Source organism: Dipodomys spectabilis, unplaced genomic scaffold (assembly GCF_019054845.1).
Source record: "Dipodomys spectabilis isolate Male_0828 unplaced genomic scaffold, ASM1905484v1 ptg000241l, whole genome shotgun sequence".
Classification (NCBI taxonomy): Eukaryota; Metazoa; Chordata; class Mammalia; order Rodentia; family Heteromyidae; genus Dipodomys; species Dipodomys spectabilis.
The window spans coordinates 799,214-811,659 of NW_024870918.1; the positions used below are offsets into that span (position 1 = coordinate 799,214).

A 12,446-nucleotide genomic window follows, 5' to 3' on the forward strand; every position below is an offset into this window, starting at 1 on the left:
ACAAAACTCAAAACCTAAAAATTTGACAACAATGTGTAGACATCTTTGCTAACAAAGCACATCAGATGGTTGGGCCTCAGTTACCAGGGCCTGTGAAAAGAGCAACTTGTTAGCAAGGCACCTTAGAATAGATGGATGGAGTAGTAAGCTTGGTGGAAGGTTAAGAGTCAGATGGGGCCAAACCCTTAACCCACCATGTGGCCAAGATGGCGAACTCAAGATGGCGAATTTCTGAAAAAACACAAAGAAACCCTAAACAAATAGCAACTCTGACAATTTTCAAACCTAGAATGGCTAGCCTTTGAGAGGGAACCTAGAGGGGGGGTCCCTGGGACCCAGCCTGTGTCGCACTCTTCAGGGCACAAGCCAAAATGTTGTAGAAAAGAGAAAGGGAGAAATAGGGTAAGTTGGACATAAATGGCAGAGAGAGAGCAAAGAGAGCCTGAAATTAAACAGACTTCTGACCATTTACCATTGCAGTGGCAAAAACTGTCTACATCTGAGAATGGCATAAAAATGAGGCGCCCTGCTTTCCAGGGAGTGCAAGAGGCATTTCAAAGGGGTTTCACTGCTCAGACGTAATTTGCAGCACCCCATTAAATGTGTAGGAGAGTCAGGTGAGTGAAGGAGAGCTGACCAGGCAGAAGCAGCGTCCCGACTTCCCCCAGAGCCCTCTAAAGAGAAATAGCCAAGCCCCCAAAACCAAGTGTCCTCGGCTTCAGAGGTGACCGGCCTTTCAGCTAAAGGCCGTAGGAGCTCTCTGGTGTGGTGCCACATCTGGACAGAGACTGAGCAACAGAGAACTGTAGAGAGTAGTTTCACTCACCAGAGTAGAGAAGTGGTGTGGACGTGGATGTGAAGGCCAGCAATGGTATCGATGTGCTGTGTCCGCAGCAGACAGATGGGTTCGCAAAAGGCCATCAGAACTGTGGGTATTCCTCAGAGCAGAAAGGGGAAAAAAAAGAAAAAAGAAACGGAGAGAAATCCCACCTATCCTGACTTTAAGCCCTTTATCCTAGTCATGCGCCATTTATGTTAGGTTTTAAAAAGAGGTTGCCGAGTAAGAACAGTACCACGCATGTGGTATTCAGGTAAGGGGTAGTTTTAGTCATCATTCTGGCTGGCACCAGGCCATGTTGGCCCTCCATGTGGCTGGGAAAGGCCTGGGAAAGAGCTGGGAAAGAGAGCATCTGGGCCTGGGCTTGGGCCTTATCTAGGGTATGGGCAGAGAAAGGTGTGGTGACATCAAATTCAGATGTGACCTCAGTGGATGCAGATGTGACCTCTTCCAGGTGTCCCAGTTGCCTAGATAACACAGGCACTGGGCAGGGTCTGCTCGCCATCCAAGAATGGACATTACACTTGCCACATGGTAACTGAAGTGCCAAGTAGATAAAAATAATTTTTTATGGTTTTTTTTTTGGTTTTTGTTTTTGTTTTTTCTGGAATCACAAATCCCACCCCTTGTTGCACTCATCCTGGTGGGAAATCTCACCCAGGTTAGATCAACATCTTAAAGGAAACAGGCTTTTAATTGCTTTAGTGTCATCTTCAAGTGATGATGCACAAGATGCACATGAATAGAGATGATGTTTCTGTATGGAGTGGTTGAGGAGTGGACTTGTCTCCAGTGCAGGAAAAACAAATGAAATATCCCTGCAGTCCAAGCATGACTTATTCATAAATCTTATTCAGGCATCAACTGTAGGTAGCATATTGCACTAGTTGAGACAGTGAAGAGTCGGGTTTGAGTGTGATTCATGTAAAGTTGATCTATCCTTGTTTATCTTGATATTTCTAACTAAATTAAGAAATGGAGTCGGGGAGAGCTGGGAAGCTCTGGGAAGTGAAGCCAGGTTGGTGCTCTGGGAAGATAAAACCAGTGATATGGAAGAATCAGCCAAAGTCCCTGATTCTGTATGTTTTTGCTAACAGCTATTGTTTATAGTGCTTCTCTGATGCTGGTCTCATTCAACAAATTTCCTAAGGACCTAGATGTTTTATTATCCCAAGAATCACTTTTTAAGATCCAATTTTCCCTATCCAGTCAGTGGGCAACCGTTTCTGCTAGCAAGATGATGATGATGATGTGATGATGGTGATGATAATGTTCTTTGTGTTGGTTCTGGGGCTTGGGTGCTGTCCCTTAGTATTTTTACTCAAGGTTGATGCTCTACCACTTGAGTCACAGACTCACTTCAGGCTTTTTGCTGGTTAATTGGAAATAAAAGTCTCACAGACTTTCCTGCTAGGCTGACTTTGAACCACAATCTTCAGATCTCAGCCTCTTGAGTAGCTAGTATTATAGGCCTAAACCACAGGCATCCGACTATATGTTATTATCTTGCCAAGTTATGTGATGACCTTGGAAATAAAATGCAAGGACTATGCAAAATCAAAGTTGCATCTGGTTCCTGGGGAGGACCAAAGTTATCTTTAAGTGTGTGTGTGTGTGTGTGTGTGTGTATACATGCACACCTTTTGGCTCTGTGTGAGAGTATACTTATAAAATAGACAATATGGGGCCTTTTTTTCCAGCAACCATCTTCCTGGGATGATTGAATTCATTTCGATCAATCCTATTTTCCTCTTGGAAAATATACCTTTCCACAGAGTCTGGATATGATACAGCAAAGCCCGGTTAGAGTTAGCTCTCTAGTCTTCTGATACCATCCTCTGGCAGGTGGACTCTGACAAGCCCAGATGATGCAGGCTTGCTTTGCATTCCTTCAGACACCTTGAAGTGAAGGAAGAAAAAGCAACACCAGAAAGCTAATGGCTTCTTGAGTCAGCATGAAATGGCAGTAATCAGAGCCTTTCAGCCTGTCACAAAAAAACACTATTCCATAGGTACTGGGTTGATTCTATATGTTTTTGAAATAAGGATACTGGATCCAATGGTGCCATCTTGGTAATGGGGTAGATGGAAGGCAGTTGGGTCTAACTAGAGCCATCTTGGTTTCTTGGTGGCTGAAGGTGATGTACCACTCATAGGTTATGGGTGTACCTGAATTCCTAGAGGCAGGATCAGGGACTTGGACTCTTGAGCATCCTGCAGCCATGCTCTGTGACCATGGCCCTATTTAGACATTCCCTTCCCCCCCTCCACCTGCCAGCTCAGGCACCATTTTGTGCCATGCCTCCTGTCTCCTGACTGTCCTCAGGTCACCATGGTATCCCTCTTCAGCTCTCCATTAGAGTTGATCAGGTTTGGGGTTGTCTTTATGGTCTTTCTCTGCTTTACTACCCTAGGGATCAGTTTTCTAACAGTGTTAAGTGTATGCAAGGCTGCAAGTTTTCTGGGGACATATGTGTGCCTCAGTTGCTAGGTTTCTAATAAAGACTCCCAATTCAACCTCCCAAAATGTGGTTTCTCTGTATCTTGCGACTGAATTCCCATATAACATTTTCATTCCAGCGTTCTCTGTCTTTCCTTTGGAACATAGGATTCATGAAGGCAAATCATCTCTCTAAGTAAAATCCTGGTGCTGCGTCAGAGGACTTATCTGGAAGAACAAAGACTTTCTGATCTCATTTCCCTATCCTCCAACCAGAACAACAAAAGGGCTCCTGGTGGATCTGTGTTTGGCATGTCTTTGGGGTTTCCTAATACTATTGAGAGCTTTACAAATGGCAAGCCAGGTGGAGACAGGCATATGGAATAGAGGTGTCCCCAGAATTCTGGAGGCACTCTTCAAGTTGCACGTGGCATTAGTTTGTCCTAGGGAAGGAAGAAATGGGGCATGGTTGTGTCTCACTATCTGCTCAGGAGTTTTGTGGCACTGTGTAGCCTATGCTACTGAACATGTCCTCCATCATCTCCATCCATGATGACTGGATGTATTCTCTTAGGTCAATGTCTTGGTTCCCTAAGTACGCCAACACAACGTCCCCAAAGCTAGCTTAATAAGGCCTACTTCTTATGTCCCATGACTTTAACAGTCTAGAATCTCAGGGAAAGGAGGCATAGTTCTTTCTTTTTCTTTTCTTTTAAAACAGGTTTTGAGGCTTGAACTCAGGGCTTAGGTGCTGTCCTTGAGCTCCTTTTGCTCAAGACAAACACTCTACCAGTGGAGCCACATCACCACTTCCAGTTTCTGTGATTCATTTGAGATAAGAGTCTCACAGACTTTCCTGTCCAGGCTGGCTTCAAACCACAGTTCTCAGATCTCAGCCTCCTGAGTAGCTAGGATTACAGGCGTTAGTCACCAGTGCCCTGCAAAGAGGCATATTTCTACAAAAAAAAAAAATACAAAACCCAAAACAAAAAATCCCAAACCCTCTAGGTCAGACCAAGGATCAAATATTTCTGGCAGGGGGAGAGGGTAATTTTTGAGGAGTTACATGTTATTCACAGGCCAAGATTGCAAAATTGTACTTGATGCTGTGTTCTAGCATTCAGGAGCTATTAGGTGAATGTGAATCAGCCTTACACAGGCAATCTGAACACCTCAAACTCCTTCTGGGTCTCAGACTCTAGGAAGGAAAGGTTTGAAACACTTATCTTGGTTTAGTTCCTCCATGCTAATTTCCAGGAGAAAATACTTTAGAATTAAAATGGTCTATTTCCAGAAAGAGATACCCCTTTACAGAGTGGGGGTTGTTTGTAAAGAGACTCACTAGGTTAGATTTACAGTTTAATCCAGGAATCCAGGTAGCCTTATCTAATGGGGGATACATTCCTTAAGTACATCGTGACCAACATTGTAAAACTCTGGAATAGAAATTGCATCTGTAGACAACTTATGACAGTTTCCTTTGGCTCACAGCTTTGGAGGTTTCAGTCCACGATCTCTTGGCCCTAATTGCATTTGGGTCTGCGATGACTAAGGCCGTGCAACATGGCAGGAGTGGGTGGTGAAGGGAGCTTTGAACTCATGATGGCTAGGAAGCAATGAGAGAGACAGGAAGGAAGCTGGGTTCTAAAATCTCCTTAAAAAAAGCATTCTCACAAATACCTTACTTCCCTTCACTAGGCCTTACTTCCTAAAAGTTCTACTGCCTAAGAGTGTCATTGGCTGGAGACCAGGCCCCTAACAAATGGAAATTTGGAGGACACTTAATCCAATCATGTATGGATTGCTTATGTGAATGAGGAAAGAGAGAAATTGAGTGAAAGGTCCTTGCACCCCAAGAGGTTGGGGTAAGAACGAGACGCTTATCATTTATTAAACATATTGTGTGACAGGGTATCTGCTTGATATGTCACATACCTTTTCTCACATAATACTTAATTTCACAAGGCAAGTTACTGTTATTGCTGCTTCACTGAAGGGGAAACCAAAAGTTAGAATATTGCCAGGGGTGTCCCAAAGATGCGAAGAAATCAGATTTGTGTGTCTACTCATTGTCTCCCCTTGTCCCTTGCTGGGCAATTAGAGAATGCAGAATATCCATTCCCTTGCATAGCACCATGTAGCATTCCTCTGAGGATCTCCAAGGCCATTTCTTCTCTCTTGCTGGAGGAGAGAAGAATCTTAAATATCCTCCAAGCCAACACTACTACTGGCCTGCTGTCTGATTATAAGCAGATGCATTTCTCATGGCTTCTAAGAACAAAAGTGTGTTTGGAACAAAAGGCCCTGTACACCCAGTGGGCTTACAAAAACTCCCAAAAAATGATCAGTCCTTAACTAGAGCTGATAATAGCATTGGCCTGAGTGTACTTTGGAGCTGACTGAAATCACATGGAGGTCCTCTGCTCAGGTGTTCTTGTTCTTCCAAACAAATCTCTTTCTAGGGAGTTGTTGGATATTTCTATCTATGTTGGGAACCAAAAGAGATTATTCTGTATTCCTTGGCCAGATAGTGTCAGAGTTTTTATACTTCTCTCCCAGGCCCAAGGATCTGTCTATCCCTTTGATGTCTACTGCACAAGTGAGTCTGCCATGTCCTGTAGAAGTCAGCCATCACTCAGATGTTCAGATAGCACCACGCCATCTTTCCTTTCCTTTCCTTTCCTTTCCTCTTGCTTGTTTGCTGATCCTGGGGCTTGAACACAGGGCCTGGGCACTTTCCCTAAGCTTCTTTTGCTCAAGATAAAGTAGAGCACAGTTTCACTTCCAGCATTTATTTTTTTTTGAATAGTTTATTGGAGATAAGAGTCTCACAGATTTTGCTGCCAGGGCTGGCTTTAGAACCATGATCTTCAGCTCTCAGACTCCTGAGTAGCTAGGATTATAGACATGAGCCACTGGCATCCAGCTTCCGTGCCATCTTTTAAAGAACACCGAATCCAGCCATTCATACATGATAGTCCCATTTCAGAGGAAGGCAGGCTCAATCCTTTAGTGAAACCAAATTGTCAACCTGTGGAGATAAATCTGTTTCCAATGACAGTAATTTCTAACAAAATTCTACTTTGATCTGGGTCACGAAGTATGAGTACAACTGTTCCCAATGGTACTACATTTCTGCCTTTTACTAAACTTCACTGGTAAACATGAAGCATCAGATTATTGTTCCTCAAGCCTTGTCTTTTCCTCCTTTGGGTGACCAGTTTTAAAACCAATAATCTTGTAAAAACTAATTTAACTGGCTCACATCTCTGTCTCCATACACCCACTCACATGAATAGGATAAAAGAACAGGCAAGAGGAAGGAAAATGCAGAGGAGAATGAGAGATGTTTACTGAGACTGAAATGGTATGTTTTTCTTCTTTTCAATGAGTTAGCAGCAGTGTGTGAAGAGGCTGGTTACAGAAGTGTTCCAAGTTCACAAACAGCTCTGTCAACACTGGTGCCACTAATGCAACCCACCTGATCAGAGAATAAAACTACTCAGCACAAAAGAAATGGTCAATTCAACATCATTTAGGTTTAGTTTTATTTCCTAAAAACAATACCAATATTTGCATTAAAATTTTCACATTGAATCACTGGTCGCTATGATGTTTACATACCAATTCTGTATCATTTTCTCATAGATTTCAGGTGCATGTGGTCAGAACTAACCATTTATTTACTTTTCTGCTATCTTTGGCACAATTTCTGGTTCTTAACTATAAAGCATGGGTTGAAGCTGGCTATGCAGTACTCCAGAAATACAACTATTTGGGATCTATCTCAATGTAAGTACAAGTGTATGCTAAGCATTATTTACAAGATGAGAACTGAAGACTTTTAATAAACTATAAATTCATAAATTAGCAAGAGAATGAGAAGCAGAAGATTTTAATGAGCAGGGCTAAGATTACTGGTTAGAACAATCTTCTCTGGAGCAGGAGACAGTGCCGGGGGATGGGAGGGAATTTCTCCTGAACCATTGATATGAATACTTTATGATGTAGATTCAATTTGCACAAATCCAGGCTAGGGACAGCTTTACTGCAAGATCGTGTGTGAATGCTATGGAGTGGAAATTATAATGCAGTTTAGCTGGTAGCATGTCACTGTTATTCAAGGCCCTAACACATCCAAGAGTGCACAGGAAGCAAAGTTCTGGCCTCTGTAAGTGGGTATGAATGGCTTTGGAAGAATGAAGCCTTCCAGTTGGAGCCAAGCACATCTGTCTTTTGAAGCGATACCTTTCTATATAAATTGTATGCAGAGTCAGTATAAGATTCCTTCCAGGCCATTGGAATCTGGAAGTTGTCAGTGAATACCTATGCTACCCTGGAGTACCACCATAAAGATCTCTGTTTTAGGGCCAAATCCATAGATGTGAAATGATGGTACAGCATAATGTCTCATTCCAGTGCTCCTGAGAAAGAACTGGTAAGCCCTGAAACAGACCTAAACTGGGATTATAGTTATTATTCAAGTACAAGGAAAGCTCCTCACTTCACATTGATAGTTCAACTCTGATCTCTGTCTCTTGAAAACTATATGAAAATAATAAATACATACATACATACATAGTTCTATACTGAACACTGGGTTAACAATGAACAGTGTCCCAATACAGTACATTGACAAAAGAACCCCTCTCTCTTCCTCCCTAAACCCTATGCGAGTCTTGAAATTATTATTGCAGAACTGTGCTGGTCTGGTCTTTTTTTTTTTTTTTTTTTTTTGCTGCTGTTTTGTGTTTTCAAAACAATTTCTTTGAAATTGGCTGGAGATGAGTTCAAAATGGTCATTTTGGCACATTGACAAGGGGGGTTGTTTAGATGCATTGTAATTCATAAAAAATGAGAGGTAAAGGAAATCTATGCCAATAGAAAGCTTGAGTAAAAAATTTGTAACAAATTACATATATATATATCTCCCCAAACTGGTCTGTGTATGGGAAAGCAATTTCTCTGTGACATTAATTACTGATTTCAAGTTAGTACTTTATACACTTTCAAACTTGGTTTTATAGAATTTTCAAAACCCGGATAATATAACTTCTACATTATTTGATGATGTTTCATCTTACCACACTCCCTAATTCTGAAACCTAGCCAGCAGAGGCTGTCAAGCCAAAGGTAGAAAATAATCTGGACTTCTGTTTATCAAGTTAAAAACACAATTGACCATCAGCAGTTTTCTTTTCCTGAATGTTGAGCTTGCTAAGGGATGACTCTCATGGACCTGTCCTTCATCACTCCAGTCATCTGAAGCGGGGTGCTCTAGAACTGTGATGTCTGGGTGAACGAGATGGTGTCTGACTTGTCCACTGCAAAGCCTCCATTGACATATGACTTCTTGGTGTCTGAGTCTTCACTGTCCAGTACTGTGGATTCCAAGGCAAAAGGGTTCACAATGTTGACTTCAGAGGAAACATCCATCTGTTCCAGCTCCTTCTTAGAGAGCTTTTCCACAATGCCAGTCCCAAATGCATCACCAAGGACATTGACCATGGTCCTGAACCGGTCCCTAGAGAAGAGACAGAGGCATGAGAGGGGGGCTCAATTCTTCCTCAGCTTGACAATACAACTTGCCATTTATTGAGCATGTACTGGCTGACAGACTTGGTTCTAGATTCTGGACTCACACGACCCCACATAAGTCCTTACAACAAGCCAAGGAGGTAGGCAGAATTTCCCCCATCTGTCTGGTGGATAATGCAACTGGGCCTCAGGTTAAGGGCCTCCAAGTTGTAAAGCTAATTAGATGCTGGATGGGGAGCCAAACCTAAGTCAGGCTTATCCTAAAAAAACCTTTGTGCATGCTATGGTCTAGACAACCCTACTAATGCTTGGAAATAGGTGCTGATTTTGAACAAGGTGGTTCTGAGTCTGTGAGGGTAAACCAAGTCAAGGACAGCTTTTAAGATAGCTCTGGGGCCTTCCCAACGCCTTCATCATATTATCCCATTTACTGTATTTAGTGTAGCTGGCACCCTGCTGTAGCCTTGCAGTTCAACCAGTATAATGAGCTAATGGAGCTTTGCTGGCTTTTAAACATCTCTGCTTTAGTGATGAGGAGTTAATGTTTGAGCACAGTTATCAGATGGCCTGGTCAGAGGGCAATCAAAGCAGCAACAGATGGCTCGCTGGGCCATTAGGAAGGGAGCCTGTCCATCTGGCTGAGGCCAAGGGCATTTGGTCCAACTCACAGGAGCCAGTCGACAGCGATGATTAGGGTAACATCCTCTGCAGGCAGACCCACCGCACTCAGCACGATCACCATGGTCACCAGGCCCGCCTGAGGTACTCCGGCAGCTCCAATGCTAGCAGCTGTGGCGGTGATGCTGTAGCCAAAACACACCAGCAGAAAGCGTGAGACCCTCCTGTTTCTCCCCTCAAGGCTCTGGGCCTGAAACCATCTCCATGGTGATTATTATCTGGGGAAATCAAGCACTAAGAATTTGTTATCTACTAAGGACTTGCTCGAGGCATATAGGATGAGAGCTGGGAGAGAGGAGGCTAGGAAGAATGTGATTCCATGGCCTGACAGGGGGAAAGGGGGAACAGCATTCTGGGGGCAAGAAAAGAAAGACAAAAGAATGTCGCGAGTGACACCTAAAATGAGCCAGAGAGTCATTCAAAAGGAGCACAAGAGCTTGCCAAGTGGACTGTAAATGGAATGCTTTACCCATCCCATGCATCCATCCTAAATACATGCCAGGTGCCTCTCCACCTGCTTGCTTCCTCTTTCCTTCCATCTACTCTCCTGTCCAGTCATTTACTGAGCACCTAACAAGAGCCAGGAATTTCAGTTGCCTTGCAGATTAGGGGTAAAGGTCAGTTGACTGGGCCAAAGACAAAGGCAATGGTTAAACAGGTTTAGAGTACTTTCTGGTTATCACAAGACTCTTGACCTGTCTGAAGGACACCGAATTAAGAAAATATGTGACTCCTGTCCAAGGTATAAAAATTCCTATTTCTTTCTCCCAGTGGATGCCCTTTGTGAAAAATGAAGACAGACCTAGAATCTGGAAGAGGCAGCCAAATTAACTTTATTATCATGCATGTTAAAAGATCTCTCTTGGATAGATAAGATGTAGCACTAGGGATTAGTCAGTTTGCAATGGAGAAACCAAGAGAGAGAGAGAAGGAAAGAGTGCTCATATAGGAATTTGAACTCAAAGCTTTCTACTCTCATTTGGCTTTTCCATTCCTGGTTGGGACCTTACCATTTAAACCATGCCTCTAGTTCTGGCATTTTGCTGATGGATTTGAAATAAGAGTCTCTCAGATTTGTCTGCTAGGGCTGGCTCCAAACAGTGATCCTTAGATCTCAGCCAGCATTACAGAAGTGAGCCACTTATGCCTGGAAGAATGCATAGGTCTTGGGCAGCAACGTATTTCTTATTTTAATCAAGACTCACCATGCTCTGAAAATCCCTTTGGATGATCTTGAGTGGCATTCATGATATGCTCTGAAAAAACAGACTCATCCTTGGGGCAGGATTTACACTGCTGCAAAAATTCACTGGATCAACAGGTGACTATGAAGCAACTGACAGTTTAAACTAGAACACCTACTCAGAATCCATAGTCTTCAAAAGTGTCAGCATTCTTAGGATGTTAAGTGGACTGGCCATGCATCTGCCAGGTGATATGCTGCAGAGACCATTTAAAGGATCTAGGCAAATGCAGGCTGAAGGTCTTTGATCAATATGTGTTGCTTCAATCAATTTACAGTAAATTAGAGCGTTCTGAGGCTGTACTAATACCTCTTAAAAATTCCAGGCTTTCTCAATCCTTTTGATCTATTCTTATCTATGTTTTCTTTGGAAAATTCAATGATATTCCAATGCAGGTTGAAAAAAAGTGGAACTGAATGGATGTTCTTTGTCAGATGTGATTTGTGAGCAAGCCCGTTGATCTCTCCTGAAATATTTCATGATTAATCACACTCTTGACCTTGCTTGCAGAACTTGTCTGTCTTCTTTCCTTCCTTCCTTCCTTCCTTCCTTCCTTCCTTCCTTCCTTCCTTCCTTCCTCTTTCTTTCTCTCTCTCTCTTTCTTTCTTCCTTCCTTTCTTCCTTCCTTCCTTCCTTTCTTCTTTCTTTCTTTCTTTTTCTCTTATGGTAGTACTGGGTTTGAAACCAAGGCCTAGCCCCTTGTTACACAGATGCTCTACTACTGATCCATATCACTAGTCCTTTTCACAGTGGTTATTTTTGAAATACGATTCTACTTCCTGTCCAGATGCATGCCTAAACCATGATCTGCCTATTGCAGGCTTCCTGTTGTAGGTTGGATAATGGGAATATGCAACCACACCCAGCTATGGGTTGAGAAGGAGTCTTGTGAACTTTCCTGCCTGGGCTGGCCTCAAACCATTCTCAACCTCCCAAATAGCTAGGATCCGAGATGTGAGCTACCCAATGCCTGGCCTAGAGTTTTGCTTTTAACCTGGCTCAAGCATATCCTATTTTGGCTGAGAAAAGTTTCACTGCCTCAGTCACAAAGTTCTCTCCTCACACTGAGGCTTAGTTTTGGGACAGGCCATTTAGCTTAGCTCAACACAGCTGGAGGCTGGGCAAATGAACTAGAGTGAGCCCAGATTTCACAGTTAGACACATCTGAGTTCTACTCCTGTCTCTTCCATTTTCCTGCTGCATTTTCTTAGGCAAATGACGTCTCTGAATCTCAACTTCTTGTCTGCTTTATAGGGATAATATGATGTCTTTAGGGCTGCTGAAAAGATTAATCCATCTGAGGCATTCAAGGAAGGCAAAATCATGTGATTTCTGCTGCTACTTCTGTTCTTCTCCCTGATGCCACTTGGCTAGATAAACAGTCAAAACACCCAGTACGACTGAGCATCTTTAATCTGAAAGTCCAACATCCCAAATTCTCCAAAAGGCCAAATGGATATGACAACAGGTGGGAAATTTCACATCTGCTCTCATGTCACAGGGCACAGTGAACACACAGGCACACTAAAAACACTGCGTACAATTACCTCAAAGGTGTATACAAGATAGAAATGAGGCTCAAGCTTAGACTTTGGTCCAAAGTCTAAGGTATCATACTATGTATATGCAATTTTTCCAAAATTAAAAAAAAAATCCCCCCATTACCTAAACTGTCAAGCATTTGGAGCCATTTCTAGGCATCAGATAT

General features: G+C 42.8%; 1 protein-coding gene across 1 annotated transcript in view; it reads right to left on the bottom strand.

The window, feature by feature from the left end:
• Positions 1-6,809: 6,809 nt before the first annotated feature.
• Slc1a1 (solute carrier family 1 member 1) overlaps positions 6,810-12,446 on the bottom strand; it is an 80,188-nt gene continuing 74,551 nt past the window's right edge. Inside the window, exons 11-12 of the mRNA XM_042699351.1 lie at positions 9,485-9,619; positions 6,810-8,802 (exon numbers count right to left, since the gene is read on the bottom strand). Coding sequence (XP_042555285.1) covers positions 8,556-8,802; positions 9,485-9,619 — 382 coding nt within the window. The 3' untranslated portion in view covers positions 6,810-8,555. The remainder of the gene's footprint in view (positions 8,803-9,484; positions 9,620-12,446) is intronic.